This window comes from Saimiri boliviensis, chromosome 10 (assembly GCF_048565385.1).
Source record: "Saimiri boliviensis isolate mSaiBol1 chromosome 10, mSaiBol1.pri, whole genome shotgun sequence".
In the NCBI taxonomy this organism is placed as follows: domain Eukaryota; kingdom Metazoa; phylum Chordata; class Mammalia; order Primates; family Cebidae; genus Saimiri; species Saimiri boliviensis.
In genome coordinates, this window is record NC_133458.1 from 54168153 (window position 1) to 54184731 (window position 16579).

Consider the following 16579-nt stretch of genomic DNA (forward strand, 5'->3'; position numbering starts at 1 on the left):
TAGAAGTAAAATTCATTTATTCTGTATCTTTAATTTATAAATATGTTAATTTTTTTCAGTAAGCAATATATTGCAAAAGATACATCTTTCAGTTGTTAATAAATAATTGGGAAGCCTTAGTTGATTCCGTTACTCCCAACTATTTCCTTTATCAGTATCAAGTAATGTTGGACAGAAAGTGAATAAAATTAGAAAATATAAAAACAGAAATTATTGCATAATCAAATTATCTATTTAAGTGTTGTCAGTATGTACGTTAATATTATTAATCGATTGTCTTAGAGAGTTTAAATGTTGTTCACCTAATGTTTTAAGTTGCTATTAAGATTTAGGATTTATTTTTCTTTTCATTATATTAACAAGCTCATATTGTGTATCAGTGGTAGTTAACTGGTGAAAAATTAAGTGTATTGGGTGCAGAATTTTTTGAAGCTGAGCGTTTTTGTGATTCATTATGTCTTATTAGTAATAGATTATGAGTGAGTTAGGACCTATGAAGTTTTTTGATAACGTTGACTTTGATCTTGACTTTGAATGTGACCTAGTGGAAAAAGCACAGATAATTAAATCTGACAAACCTCCCATTTTACAAGCATTTTAACCATGGTGCAGTAGTTTATTCTGAGCTTCAGTTTCCTCATGTTTGGAAGGAAGTAATACCCACTTTGTAGTGTTAGAGATTATGCATATATGATATTTAATACATAGTTTTTAATACCATTATTAGTTTTATACCAGGAATATAAATACCAATATAATCTTATTACTGCTCATCTGAGTTGGGAGCATTGTTAGTCACACCACTTTCTGTTCTTACCTAAATTAATCTCCTACAGCTTGTTTTCTTTTTCTTCCTTTTGTTTTTTTTGAGACAGAGTTTCACATTGTCACACAGGCTGGAGTGCAATGGTACCATCTTGGCTCACTGCAGCCTCCGCCTCCCAGGTTCATGCGATTATCCTGCCTCAGCCTCCTGAGTAGCTGGCATTACAGGAACATACCACTACACCTGGCTAATATTCTGTATTTTTAGTAGAGACGGGGTTTCACTATGTTAGCCAGACTGGTCTCAAACTCCTGACCTCGCGATCTGCCCACCTTGGCCTCCCGAAGTGCTGGGATTACAGGCATGAGCCACCATGCCCAGCTTTACAACTTGTTTTGTATCTGTTACAAGGTATTTAAGTTTTGTCAGGTAAGAGATTTAAAAAAACAAAATTTTTAAAAACTCTCAAAAAGAATTTAAGGTCCAGGTACAGTGGCTCATACCTGTAATCTCAGCTACTTGGGAGGCTAGGGTGGGAGAATTACTTGAGCCCATGAGTTTGAGATCAGCTATGGCAACATGGCAAGACCCCATCTCTATTTTTTTTTTTTTTAATCTTTTTTTGGTGGGAGAGACAGAGTCTCACTCTGTCACCCAGGCTTGAGCGCAGTGGTGTGATCTCAGCTGTTTCCAACCTCCATCTCCCAGGTTCAAACAATTCTCATGCCTGAGCCTCCTGAGTAGCTGGGATTAAAGGCGTGTGCCACCATACCCGGCTAATTTTTTGTATTTTTGAGTAGAGACAAGGTTTTGCCATGTTGGCCAGTCTGGTCTTTGAACTCCTTGCCTTAAATGATCTGCCCATGTTGGCTTTCCAAAGTACTGGGATTATATGCGTGAGCCACTGTACCTGGCCTTAATCTCTTTAATAAAAAAAAAAAAAAAAAAAGAATTAGCCAGGAGTGGTGGCACACACCTGTGGTCCCAGCTACTCAGGAGGCTAAGGTGGGAGGATCACTTGAGCCCAGAAGGTAGAGGCTGCAGTGAGCCATGATTATACCATTGCACACTCCCGTCTGAATGACAAAGCAAGACCGTATCTGAAAGAAAAGAATTTTTATCACGTTCTATAAATGTCTCTTGGAAAATGAGATTTGGAAGTTATCAGTGGTTTTAAACCTCTAAAATAATAACTAACCTAACATACCAGACAGTTTTACTTTGTTTCCCTGTGAGCATTACTGTCAACTTATAGTTCATTCAGCCTAGAGATAATAACTCCATTTAGTATATTTGCAGAAATTTGGAGACATTATACTACACTTTCTGTAATCTCAAATAAAATCGGATAGTTAAAATAATACATCATGTTTGTGTAGGGGTTTTACCATCTATAATGCATTTAAAATATACTCTTATTTAATAAACTTGCAACAAATCTGTAAGATAAGAATTATTATTTCTATTTTTACAGATAAAGAAACTAAAGGTCAATAAAGCAGTAGAATTAGTACTTGCAAAATTCTTCTAATTCCAAGTAGACTACTCTTTCTACTTGATCACATATTTTATATTTAATGAGAATTCCGACAGATATTTATATTGTCATGTTACAAGCAGTAAAACTTGCCTAGCAACCTTTATACCAAATGAACCTCCTTGTACCAGATACTTTTATAAAATTAGTTTTTCTGTCTACAGGAGGATCTTTGGTCTATTTTATAGACCTGGCAGATAGCATTGAACAGTTACGCACTTAAGTCAGTAAGGTTTTTATGACTATTCTTGGAGAAGACACAGTAGCCTATCTTTAAAAATAATTGGGTAAATCTAAGCTCTCTTAGCTCATTGCCTGCTAATGTGAGTTTTCCTGTTTTGGGGAAGTAGAAGCAAGCAGAGCCCCAGTACACAAAAATATAATTTATAATAGTTTAATAAAAACTTATATGAATTACTAATTTTTCTTTGTATGACAGAAAAAATGTGAGCGCTATTGGCCTTTGTATGGAGAAGACCCCATAACATTTGCACCATTTAAAATTTCTTGTGTAAGTATCAGTTTTTAAAAATTTTTTTTCAGAAAATTGGCAAGCTAAACTGATGAATAATTGTAATGTGGTATGAACCCAGGTTTATAGACACCAAGGACTCACAAATCTATGCTTACATTTTAAAAAATTATTTGTTTATATACTGCTTTTAATTTGGACACTTTTGGGATGACTTCATAAATGTATGCTCTCCTTGTATCTTACTGTATTAATTTTGTGTTAGTCTTTGTGTATCAATTGATAGTGTTAAATGTAGCAACTGTGCTTTTAGTATTTGGAAATAGCATATTCATTTCAAATTGGTTAAATGGGAAAGAGTTGATAACTAGAGTATAGTTTATCATATTAACCCTTCATATCTGTATTGTGCTCTCAAAAATTGTTATAATTATGTATAAAGATAAGTTTAAGAACTGCCATCCTGGAAGTAAAGATTGATCCTTTTTGGCAGATTATTTGATATGAAACTTAAAATGTTTTCTCTTTTCTTTTCTTTTTTTTTTGAGACGGAGTTTCGCTCTTGTTACCCAGGCTGGAGTGCAATGGCGCAATCTCGGCTCACCGCAACCTCCGCCTCCTGGGTTCAGGCAATTCTCCTGCCTCAGCCTCCTGAGTAGCTGGGATTACAGGCATGCGCCACCACGCCCAGCTAATTTTTTGTATTTTTTAGTAGAGACGGGGTTTCACCGTGTTGACCAGGATGGTCTCGATCTCCTGACCTCGCGATCCACCCGCCTCAGCCTCCCAAAGTGCTGAGATTACAGGCTTGAGCCACCGCGCCCGGCTAGAATGTTTTCTTACTATATAATGACCTTTGGAAATGAATTGAATTCAAGCTCAAAAGCTAACACAGCAAAAACCTGAGAAAATGAACCAAAAAACAAAAACAGTGAAGGAAATAAGAGGAATAGGAAAAATAAAAGACAAGGACAAAAAGAAGAAAAATGTTAGTGAATTTTAAAATAGAACCAACAGTTTTCTTTAGGTGCCATAAAAAGACTGTAATTGAACATAACATAAAAATTAATTAATCTAGGCCAGGCACAGTGACTCATGCCTGTAATTCCAGCACTTTGAGAGGTTGAGGTGGATGGATCACTTGAGGTCAGGAGTTTGAAACCAGCCTGGCCAACATGGTAAAACCCTATCTCTACTAAAAATACAAAAAAAGACCAGTCACAGTGGTTCACACCTGTAATCCCGGCACTTCGGGAGGCTGAGGCGGGCAGGTCACCCGAGGTTAGGAGTTTGAGACTAGCCTGACCAACATGGGGAAACCCTGTCTCTACTAAAAATACAAAATTAGCTGGGCATGGGGACGCATGCCTGTAATCCCAGCTACTTAGGAGGCTGAGGTAGGAGAATCGCTTGAACCCAGAGGCAAAGGTTGCAATGAGCTGAAGTTGCACCATTACAGTCCAGCCTGGGCAGCAAGAGCAAAACTCCATCTCAAAAAAAAATAAAATACAAAACTTAGCCAGATGTGGTGGCATGCACCTGTAATCCCAGCTACTCAGGAGGCTGAGGCATGAGAATTGCTTGAACCTGGGAGGTGGAGATTGCAATGAGCTGAGATCATATCACTGCGCTACAGCTTGGGTGACAAGAGCAAAACTCCATCTCAAAAAAAAATTTTTTTATATTAATTTGCCCATATTAGGGTTCTCCAGAGAAACAGAACCAATAGAATAGGAGTGTGTGTGCACACATTTGTGTGCATGTGTAATACATTTAAAGAGGTTTATCTTGAGGAATTGGCTCAGGCAGTTATGGAGGCTGACAAGTCCAAAATCTGCAGGGTAGGTTGGAGATCCAAGAGAGCCAATGCTACAGTTCCAGTCTGAATGATAATAATCTGGAGACCCAGGAGAGCTGATGTTTAGTTGTAGTTTGAAAAATCTGTTGTAGAACCAGGAGGAGCCAATGTTGCAGATGAAGACAGCCTGCTGGAGAATTCTGTCTTGCTTCAGATTGATCCCTCTTGTTGTATTCAGGCCTTCAACAAATTGGATGAGGCTCACCAAGATTACAGAGAACAGTTTGCTTGACTCAGAGACTACCAATTTAAATGTTAATTCCTCCAAAAACAGTCTCACAGAAATAACTAGAATAATGTTTGACCAAATATTCTGGGCACACTGTCACCCAGCCAAGTTGACAGATAAAATTATCACATTCCCTGTCTCAGAGTTTCTTGTTTTTGACTTTGTTTTCCATGATTAAATGAAATATAATTTCTGTGGTTTTACTTGTCATTGCTGAGTTCAAGAACTCCATAATTTTATGACTTAGTTATACTTAAGAGATTTCTGTCATATATACCCAACATTTAGTGCTTTCTAGGTTGACATAGAAAGGGAAAGAACTGAATCTGTATTATGCTGTCTGCTTTATGAATCAATATTGTTTCTGTAATATTAACTGTAACTCACAATTGAACTTTTTGGATGTAATATTCAGTCAGTATTCTTCAGGTGCTGATTAGAATTAACTATTTGTGGGGTAAGTAAAACTTTTAGGCCAGGCACTGTGGCTCACCCCTGTCATCCCAGCATTTTGGGAGGCTAAGGTGGGGAGGATTGCTTGAGCCCAGGAGTTTGAGACTAGCCTGGGCAAAATAGACATTTTTAGCATTTTTAAAAAGGTTAAAAATCCGACTGCATTTTATTTTATTGGGCATGAATAACATCCAATACACACCACACTGTCTACTTCACTGAAGAAACGCCAGCCCTCCTTCACCAATCCAGAAAGAATTCTGTAATATTAGATTCCGCGACAGTGTAGAAACCTACTTCCGTGTACCGTGGTTGTTTTGGATATTTGTAAATTTATTTATTTTTAAAAGTTTTATTTATTTGTATATATCTTTTTGAGACAGGATTTTGCTCTGTCACCCACGTTGGAGTGCAGTGGTGTGATCATGGCCCACTGCAGCCTCAGTCCCCCAGGCTCAAGCGATTCTCCTACCTCAGCCTCCTGAGTAGCTGGGGCTACTGGCAAGAGCTAAAACTAATTTTTGTGTTTTTTGTAGAGACGGGGGTCTCCCTATGTTGCCCAGGCTGGTCTTGAACTCCTGAGCTCAAGCAGTTTGCCTGCTTTGGCCTCTCAAAGTACTAGGACTACAGGCACAAGCCACCATATCCAGCCAAACATTTGCAAATTTAGATGTAATAGGATAACTATAGTGAATATTGCAATTCAAGTAAAAATACAGTACTTAACATTCAGCAACAAACCAACTTGAAATTTTTGAACATTTGGGAGTCCAGAATGTTCAACAATTTATAATAATGGATATAGGGAAGAATGTAATAGTTTTATAACTTAGAAAATGAATTGATTCTTGAGGGGATGGTTTTTCAATTAAACTAAAAGATATATCTCTATAAGTGGTTCACAAAGAGAAAAAAATGGAGAAAGATTTATTAAAAGGAAAAAAGTAGATAACTTCTAAGGTCTAGATAAGTGGTTTGACTTGATTAGTAATGACTGGTTTAATTTGTCAGCCAGGGTTGACTCATACTGAAGAAATATTTTCTTTGATGATTTAAAATTGGAAGGTATTTTCTTGTCTTGTAATTGTTTTAGACAACTCAGGATTTGTTATCATGGACTTAGTTGCAAACAAAAATCAAATTTATAAATAGAAAGCATGTCAGTAAAAATAATCATAGTCACTTGACTACTTGGCAGGCAGTTTGAGACTGAGAAATGACAGTGTTTTCTGGAACTCTATTGAAGTGGGATGAGGACAAGGGTAAAGTGGTATTGTAAGGATGAAGACTGGTTAGCAGCAGCTCAATCACATGTTGCTGCATGTAGCCACTTAGATTACATATCAGCACACTACCTAAGGGTCACATCTAGCCCACTGCCTGTTTTGTAAATAAAGTTTTATTAGAACACATCTTTGCCCATTAATTTATGGATTTATGTATCACAATAGCAAAGTTGGATAGACAAAGACTTTTATGGTCCAAAAAAAGCAAAAGCATTTACTATATGGTCCTTTACAGAAATATTACTTGAAAAAGTTCAAATGTTATATGAAAAGTTCAAAGTAAATTACTGTGATTTCAAAAAGTAGCTGGGCATGGTGGTACATGCCTGTAGTCCCAGCTGCTTAGGAGGCTGAGGCAGGAGAATTGCTTGAACCAGGGAGTCAGAGGTTGCAGTGAGCCAAGATCGTGTGCCTGCACTCCAGCCTGGCGCCAGAGTGAGAGTCTTGTCTAAAAAAAAGGCAGGTATAATAGTGAGTATTATTTTTATTAATAAAACAACATACACTATTGTTCTTCATAATCCCTGTTTTAAACTATCCGTGGTTTTAACCAATAAGGCAGAAATAATAATTTGCTTAGTGATAGACTGGTATAGATTAATGCTTTGATTAAATCACAGTGAGAAACCTTAAAAGTGGCTATGTTATCATCAACCACAATAATAATAATAATAATAATTCGGAGTATTCTTTCCCCTTCCTTCTTCAGTTGCTATCTAGTTAATTGAAACTTGAATGTTAGGGAAAATCATGCATTAAAAGGTAAAATGGTTGAAGATGGTATATGGTGGTTGATAGTGAGGAATGACAATCTGTTTGTATTATTTTTGTTACATGATTCTGGGGGTGGTTACTACTTTTTAAATATTTTATTGGATAATAGATGCCAAATTGTTTAGATACTTTTTTTTTTTAGGTATAAGTAAAACTCACATAAACTGATTTTTTTTTAACTGTACATACATGTTTGTTTGTTTGTTTTTGAGACAGAGTCTCGCTCTGTCGCCTAGGCTGGCACAATCTCGCCTACCTGCAACCTCCGCCTTCTGGGTTCAAATGATTCTCCTGCTTCAGCCTCCAGAATAGCTGAATAGCCATCACATCCAGCTAATTTTTGTATTTTTAGTAGAGATGGGGTTTCACTATGTTGCCTAGGCTGGTTTCGAACTCCTGACCTCAAATGAACCCCCTGCTTTGGCCTCCCAAAGTGCTGGGATTACAGGCATGAGCCACTACGCCTGGCCTATATAAGTTTTTTAACTCCATTCTCAAATTCACTTGGCTTATTCGTACATATTGTTTAGGTTGTCTGATAGAAGACTATTCTGGTACGAGACTTTTTTTTGCTTAAGATTTTCTTTAGTTTTTTGTTTTGAGAAAGTCTCAGTGTCACCCAGACTGGAATGCATTGGTGTGGTCACAGCTCACTGTAGCCTCGGCCTAACTGCTGGACTCACTGTTCCTCCCACCTCAACCTCCCAAGTAGCTGAGCCCACAAGCCTGTGCCTCAGTCCTGAGCTAATTTTTGTGTTTTTGTTTGTTTGTTTGTTTGTTTTTTATAGAGACAAGTGTTTTGCCATGTTGTTTAGGCTGGTTTTGAACTCCTAGGCTAAAGCAATCCACCTACCTCAGCCTCCCAAAGTACTTGTATTACAGGCATGAGCCACCGCCCCCAGCCTTTTTTAGAACACTTTTAGATTCACATCAAAATTGAGAGGAAGGTAGAGAGATTTTTCTATATATACCCCGCCCCCACGCATATAGTCCTCTCATGATCAACATTCCCTACCAGAGCAGTCCCTTTGTTACAGTTCACAGACCTACATTGACAAGTCATTATCAGCAAGAGTTCACAGTTTACTTTAGGCTTCATTCTTTTTATACATTCTGTGTGTTTGGACAAATATATGATGACGTGTATCCACCATTGTAGTATCATACAGAATAGTGTCATTGCTCTCAAAGTCCTGTGCTCCACCTGTTCATTCATTCCTCTCACCCCTTTCCCAAACCTAGGTAGTCACTATGTTTACTGTCTCCATAGTTTTGCCTTTTCCAGAAGTCACATAGTTTGTTTTGAGATGGAGTCTCCCTGTGTCACCCATGCTGGAGTGCAGTGGCAATATCTCAGGTCACTGTAACCTCCGCCTCCTGGGTTCAAGCGAGTCTCCTTCCTCAGCCTCCTTGAGTAGCTGGGATTACTGGTGTGTCCCACTATGTCCAGCTAATTTTTGTATTTTAGTGGAGATGGAGTTTTACCATGTTGGCCAGGCTGGTATCAAACTCTGACCTCAAGTGATCCACTTACTTTGGCCTCCCAAAGTGCTGGGATTATAGGTATGAGCCATTGCTCCCAGCACAGAAGTCATACAGTTTGAATCATACAGTATGTAGTCTTTACAGATTGGCTTCTTTCACTTCATAATGTACATTTAGGGTTCACCCATGTCTTTTCATGGATTACTAGCTCTTTTTTTCCCTTTATTATTATTTTTAATTGACTTATAATATCTATACTTATTAATGGGATACAGTGTGATTTTGGTACATATATGTATAATTTACAATGTGGAATGATCAAATCAGGATAATTAGCATGTCTTGTCACCTCAAACGTCTGCAAATTGATGACTTTTAGAATTTTTAAAATAATGGTCAGGTACATCTGGAATTTTAAAGATTAATTTTATGTTGTAGACTTTAATACATGTATTTTGTTTTGATATGTCTTTTTGTTTTGGTGTTTTCACTGACTTACAAATGTTTCTCTTTATTTAGGAGGATGAACAAGCAAGAACAGACTACTTCATTAGGACACTCTTACTTGAATTTCAAAATGTAGGTACTTTCTGTTTATAGATTGTCTCTAAGAATAGTTTCCAGGCCAGGTGCAGTGGCTCATGCCTGTATTCCCATCACTTTGGGAGACTGAAGCTGGAGGGTGACTTGAGTCGAGGGGTTCAAGACTAGTCTGGGCAACATAGTGAGATCTTCTCTCTACAAAAAGGAAAAAGTCAGCCAGGCATGGTGGCATGTGTCCATAGTCCCACTCACTCAGAAGGCTGAGCCCAGGAGATTGAGGCTGCAGTGAGCCTTAATTGTGCCGCTGCATTCCAGCCTAGGCAACAGAACAAGACTCTTTCTCAAAAACATTTTTGAGAATAGTTTGAGAATAGAGAATGGTTTGAGAATAGAGAAGATACAGAGAGGGAGGGGAGCATGGACTGAAAAACCACATATTGGGTAGTAAGCCTAATACCTGAGTGATAGGATCATTTGTATCCCAGACCTCAGTGTTACACAATATACTCATGTGACCTGCACATGTACCCTTTAATCTGAAATAAAAGTTGAGGCCAGTTGTGGTGGCTCATGCCTGAAATCCCCAGCACTTTGGGAGGCTGAGGCAGTCAGATCACTTGAGGCCAGGAGTTCAAGACCAGCCTGGCCAACATGGCAAAGCCCCATCTCTACTAAAAAAATAACAAAAATAACCAGGCGTGGTGGTGCACACCTATAATCCCAGCTACTTGGAAGGCTGAGGCAGGAGAATTGTTTGAGCCTGGGAGATGGTGCGGTGGTGCAGTCTTGGCTCACTGCAGCCTGTCTCCGTGTGCCACTGCGCTCCACCCTGGGCGACAGAGCAAGACTCTGTCTCAAAAAATAAAATAAATTTTAAAAAATAAAATAGAAACCAGAATCCTTACTACTGCCTAAATGTTTTATTTGGTAAAATGGGTTTGCTAGAAAATTGTTTTGCTTTATATCTGCTTTATAGGTTTTTTGTAAGTTAAAAAAGTATCAGGAATTTTTATTTTTAAAGCACATTTTTGCAAACTAATAAACTTTTGGCAACTAAAAAAATAAAGAAGCTATATAAATAGCATACCATGTTATTTAACATAGTTAAGGAAATTTGCTGATTTTTTAGTTATAAAGATGAAAATGGGAGTGTATTAATTTTATTTAGTGTCTTGACATTTCTGCTCATCACATTATATAATAGTGTTAATTATAGCATTACCTAAATGTATTAAATTTGGAGTAGTTATGCCTTCTTTGCCGCAAATATTTTTCCTCTATTACAGTAAGCAGATTATTGCATTGTTTATATAATTATTACCCTGTTTTATTAGTTTACAATTTGTTAAAGAAAAGTCACCATCAAAGCTAAGTCTTCATTTAGATATATATTCTTTTTAGTTGAGGCTCACTGCTCTGCCCACCCCTACCTTTTTTTTTTTTTAAATGCAGCAAGGTCTCATTATATATTGCCAAGGCTGAACTTGAACTTCTGAACTCAAGCAGTTCTCCCACCTTAGCCTTCTGAGTATATGAGACTGCAGGCATGAGCCACCAAACCCAGCTAAATTTTTTATAGTTTATAGAAATGAAGTCTTGCTGTGTTGCTTAGGCTGCTGTCAAACTCCTGGCCTTAAGTGATCTTGCCTCTTGGGTTGGCCTCCCAAAGTGTTGGGATTACAGGTGTGAACCACTGAGTCTGGCCTGGTTGCTAATTTTTTAATCTACAGTAATAATAATTACCTTTTTGAATTTCTGTAGTAGGTCAGACATCTCAATTCTCCTAAATGCATATTATCCAGATAATATTATGTCCAATGCACATAGATGAAGATACAGAAGCTTTTAAGTAGAATTTGAATATGGTTTTGCGTAGATTCCGAGTATTACTCTTAGATTCCGAATATTGTTCTACAATAACCATTCTCAAAAAACATTTGACACCAGTACTCCTTTACATTCTTCAGAGTTATTGAGGATCCTAAAGAGTTTTTGTTTCTGTGGGTTGTATCTTTCAGTATGTACTAGATTTGAAATTAAAACTGAGAAATGTTTTAAAAACATGAATATATAAGCATATATTGTATTGCCCGTTAAAGAATAAGGCAAGTAACATTTTAGTATTATTCTGAAAATTATTGAAAGCTTATAGACCCCGTAAAAAGTGTGGGGGGTTACCCAAACCATACATTGAGAACCACTAATATGTAAGAAGACAAGTGAGTTTAGGATTAGACAGATTCATCTCTCAGTTCTTTTTGCGTTTATGTTCTATTAGTCTTCTAATTACAATGGATATTACTCTAACATAGTGGTTGTGGTATATTGCTCATCCATTCAATAGTGTGGATTGGTTAAATAGTATATATAGTGTAATGTTTAAAGTACATGCTCTGGAAGTAGAACTGCCTGGTTTAGAGCCCACGTTTGTCACTTCTTTTGAAACTTTGGGCAAGTTATTTTATCTGTGTGTCCCAGTTATAAAATGAGGGTAGTATTAACAGTATTTTCCTCATGGAAATTAAATAAATTGTTACATGTGAAGCCCTTAGATACTTGGCATGTGGTAAATAGTCAATAAGTGTTGGCTATTATTTATTTGGGTTTTTTTAAAAGCAGTGCTAAATGCCACATAAATTTCTTAGGAATGGCAGTTAAATGAGAGGTGCAGCTTTAAATTTTGTGAAATATTTTCCTAATTGTTGACTTTCTGTTTTTCTCGAAGGAATCTCGTAGGCTGTATCAGTTTCATTATGTGAACTGGCCAGACCATGATGTTCCTTCATCGTTTGATTCTATTCTGGACATGATAAGCTTAATGAGGAAATATCAAGAACATGAAGATGTTCCTATTTGTATTCATTGCAGGTACAGAAGAATTTCCCAAGTTTATAAATAACAATATTTTTGATTTAAGTTTGATGTTACATAAGGTTTTATTTTTGCATCAATATTATAGTAATCTTGAATTTCTCCTAGCCTTGATATAACGTTTGGGACTAGGGCCTTGTAAATTAACGTGGTCTAATCTGGTTGACAGACTGTTTATTGTTGCATTAAAACAGGATCATCTATCTGAAAATAGTATTCACATGGTGGAAAGCTATTGAACGTATTATTTTTACTGTTCACTGATTAGAGCATATAATCTCAGATGCTCATCATGCTCTATTTTTTAAAGTCAATGTAGTAGTATTTTCTTTTAATCAATTTCCCTGAAACCATGACCAAGCAATTTTCATTCCTGATAAACACTGACATGAGATTTTTATAAACAGCATATCGCTCTGATGCCCAAGCTGGAGTGGAGTGGTACAATCATAGTTCACTGTAAACTCAAACTCTTGGCCTTAAGTGATCCTTTTGCCTCAGCTTCCCAAGTAGCTAGGACTACAGGTGTGTGCTACCACACTGAACTAATTTTTTTTTTTTTAAGAGACCAGGTATTGCTCTGTTGCTCAGGCGGATCCTAACTCCTGTCCTCAAGTGATTCTCCTTCTTTGCTCTCCAAGAGCTTTGGGATTATAGGCATAAGCCACTATGCCTGGCAACATGACTTTCTTTTTTTTTTGAAACAGAGTCTTGCTCTGTTGCCCAGGGTGGAGTGCAGTGGCACCATCTCAGCTCAATGCAACCTCTGCCTCCTGGGTTCAAACACTTCTTCTGCCTCATCCTCCCAAATAGTTAGGATTACAGGCGCACATTACCACACTTGGATGATTTTTGTATTTTTAGTTGAGTTGGGGTTTCACCATATTGGCCATACTGGTCTCGAACTCTTGACCTCATGATCCAGCCACCTCGGCCTCTCAAAGTGCTTGGATTACAGATGTGAGCCACCGTGCCTGGCCAGACAGGAGTTTTATAGTAAAGTAATAAAAACTGTTGATACACATTTACTAGATAATTTTTATTAAGTTTTATAGTGTATTACTTCATTATAAGCATTACATTTAAATTCAGTGATTACTGACCTTGTTAAATAAGCTACCTCTGAATATGAAAGTACAGGTATAGGCATGTCTACTTTAAATTGCTCAATGGAAATCTTTTCGTATATTCAAATAATATTTGAAGTTCAGTTAGGTTTTGCAAAATTACTCATTTAGATGGGTTGAGAAGTTATATCAACTCTGCCTTTGACTTTTAGGGGAATGAACATGAGATGATTTATTCTCAGGGGGCAGTTAATTTAGTATTCTAGAAGGGAGTTAATTCTAATATAATTTTATCTAAGAGAAATCAGTTTAAGATAACCAGTTTTTCTTGATCTAACATTTTGGCTTATTTCTGTCATCTGGTCATTCTCATGATACAAATAATACAAAGCTAAATATGTAATATGTAGCTAATACATTCACATGTAATACAAAGCTAAATATACCTAATAGATATATACATATACACATATAGGTATATGTATACGTTATGTACAGTACATAATGCAAATATAAATTTGTGTTGTGGATTTAGGAATGTAATGGAAAATACCCTTTTAAAAGGAAAAGCACAAAATTGAATTAGTTGAGAAAATATTAAATGTTTGCAATAGGTGTCATGGCTGGGTGTAGTGGCTTAGTGCTTTGGAAGGCCGAGGCAGGAGGATTGCTTAAACCCAGAAGTTTGAGGCTGCAGTAAGCTGTGATTGCACTACTGCACTCCAGCCTGGGTGACATAGTAGACCCTATCTCCTAAAAAAAAGAATATAGGTATCATTATGATATGGGTGATATATAGGGTATTTTGAAACCTAATTTTTGGAATTTTATTATATAGGTATTGGTTTCTACCTAGCAGAAGCTACTTGAATCCTTAGTCAGTTTTTCTTCTCTGAATTTTTAGTTTACATTAGATTCTTCTAAAAGCCTTACAGTCATAATACTTATTTCATAAGACTGCTATCAGTTTATTTCTCTAAGACACTTGTTATCTGCATTCACATTTGTTATAAAAAGTAAATGAGATTTTTCAAACTTAGAGGTTTTTGATTATTTACATAGTTAAAATATTTTTTCAGTGGAGTTGAAGCGCTGAAAATAGTTTTCTTGTTCACTTAGTCTGATTGTAATGCTTATAATTAATGAAGTAAAAGGGCTGCTTTTTATTTATGGACCAGGAAAGTAACTTGCTGGTAGAGATGTGGGAGTCAGTTAACAACTTGGTTCATTAAAACAACTTTTTTCTGCCAGGCGCAGTGGCTCACACCTGTAATCCCAGAACTTTGGGAGGCCGAAGCGGGTGGATCATGAGGTCAAGAGATAGAGACCATCCTGGTCAACATGGTGAAACCTCTTCTCTAGTAAAAATTCAAAAATTAGCTGGGTAAGGTGGCGTGCACTTATAGTTCCAGCTACTCAGGAGACTGAGGCAGGAGAATCACTTGAACTTGGGAAGTAGAGGCTACAGTGAGCTGAGATCACACCATTGCACTCCAGTCTGGGCAACAGTGAGACTTCGTATCAAAAAAAACAATACACAAAATTTTTTTCTGTGGTTAATTCAGGGGTTAGTTGACCATTTAATTAAGTAGAATTGACTAGTTAAAAATAATATATTTAATTATAGAATTAAAAGATAAAGAAATTGCTTTCACTTCTTACAAGTTAGTTAAAATTATTTCCTGTTCAATTATAAATTCATTTGTTTAGGAAGGCTTTTCATCAAAAAATAAATTGACCATTAAATATTTTTAAACAACCAAAACAATTTGTTAACTGCAATGACTTAGAAAACACATCCATAAAAGGAAGGAAATTCTTTTTCTTTCCACTAGTTCCGCTGTAGATAACCATTGTTAAAACTCAAGAATGTGTCCTTTCAGTGTGTTTATGTGTGTGTATGGTATTGTTTTGTTTTGTTTGACCGAGTTTCACTCTTGTTGCCCTGGCTGGAGTGCAGTGGCACAGTTTCGGCTCACTGCAACCTCCGCCTTCTGGGTTCAAGCGATTCTCCTGCCTCCACCTCCCGAGTAGGTGGGATTACAGGCGCATGCCACTACATCCAGCTAATTGTTGTATTTTTAGTAGAGATAGGGTTTCACTATGTTGGCCAGGCTGGTCTCCAACTCCTGACCTCAGGTGATCCACCCTCGTTGGCCTCCCAAAGTGCTGGGATAACAGGCATGATCCATTACTCCTGGCCTGTATATGTAGTATTGTTTTAAAAGAATGTTTCCCCATTCAGTATGTCATGTACATTTTTCTAGATCATGTAAATATTATTCTACAGTATGCAATAACTGCACTATATATTTAACCTTACTCTTTGCTATTTAATTTATTACCTTTCTCCCCATTCTTTTTCATCTATTTTAAACAACAGTTTAAGTGCTCAGTGGCCACTCTCTTTTTTGTTTTTGATTTGCTTAACTGGCCAGTCTTGTTGTTAAATCTTTGAGCACATCTGCAGTTATTAGGATAAATGTATTATTGGATAAATATCCAGAAGTGAGATTTCTTGGTTAAAGGATATAAACTTTTAAAGTATTTTAATGAGTATTTTTTAATGTGCTATCTAGAAAATTGACGCCACTTAATCCTACTACTGGCAGTATGTGGGAGTACCTATTTCCTATACCTTCCCCAATACTGTGTGTTATCTTTCTGTTTGCCTTTTTTTTTTTTTTTTTTTTAATGAAATCTTGCTTTGTTGCTTGGGCTTGAGTGTAGTGGCATGATCTTGGCTCACTGTAACCTTGACCTTCCGGGTTAACGCAATTCTCCTGTCTCAGCCTCCCAGGTAGCTGGGATTACAGACGCACCACCACACCCAGCTAATTTTTTGTATTTTTAGTAGAGATGGGGTTTCTCTGTTTTGGCCAGACTGGTCTTGAACTTCTGACCTCATGATCTACCTGCCTTGGACTTCCATATGCTGGGATTATAGGTGTGAGCCACCATGCCTGGCCTTTGTTTTCTCTTTAAATGCCTGTGTGAATGGCAACGGTTTTTTTTCTTCCTTGTTTATATTCTGTGAATTTCTTGTTTGTATGCTTTGCCTACTATTAAATAGCAGACATTCATCTTTATTATTATTATTATTATTATTATTATTTTGAGCCAGAATTTTACTTTCTTTGCTTAGGCTGGAGTGCAATGGCATGATATTGGCTCAAAACCTCTGCCTCCCGGGTTCAAGTTATTCTCCTGCCTCAGCCTCCCAAGTAACTGGGATTAC

At 37.0% G+C, this 16579-nt stretch overlaps 1 protein-coding gene across 4 annotated transcripts in view; it reads left to right on the top strand.

Annotated features, from left to right (window-relative positions):
- PTPN12 (protein tyrosine phosphatase non-receptor type 12) overlaps window positions 1-16579 on the top strand; it is a 115948-nt gene that overhangs the window by 56682 nt on the left and 42687 nt on the right. For all 4 annotated transcript variants that reach the window (XM_003921134.4, XM_074379302.1, XM_074379301.1 and 1 more), the window contains exons 6-8: window positions 2743-2814; window positions 9380-9439; window positions 12129-12271. In XM_003921134.4, the coding sequence (XP_003921183.1) occupies window positions 2743-2814; window positions 9380-9439; window positions 12129-12271 (275 nt within the window). The remainder of the gene's footprint in view (window positions 1-2742; window positions 2815-9379; window positions 9440-12128; window positions 12272-16579) is intronic.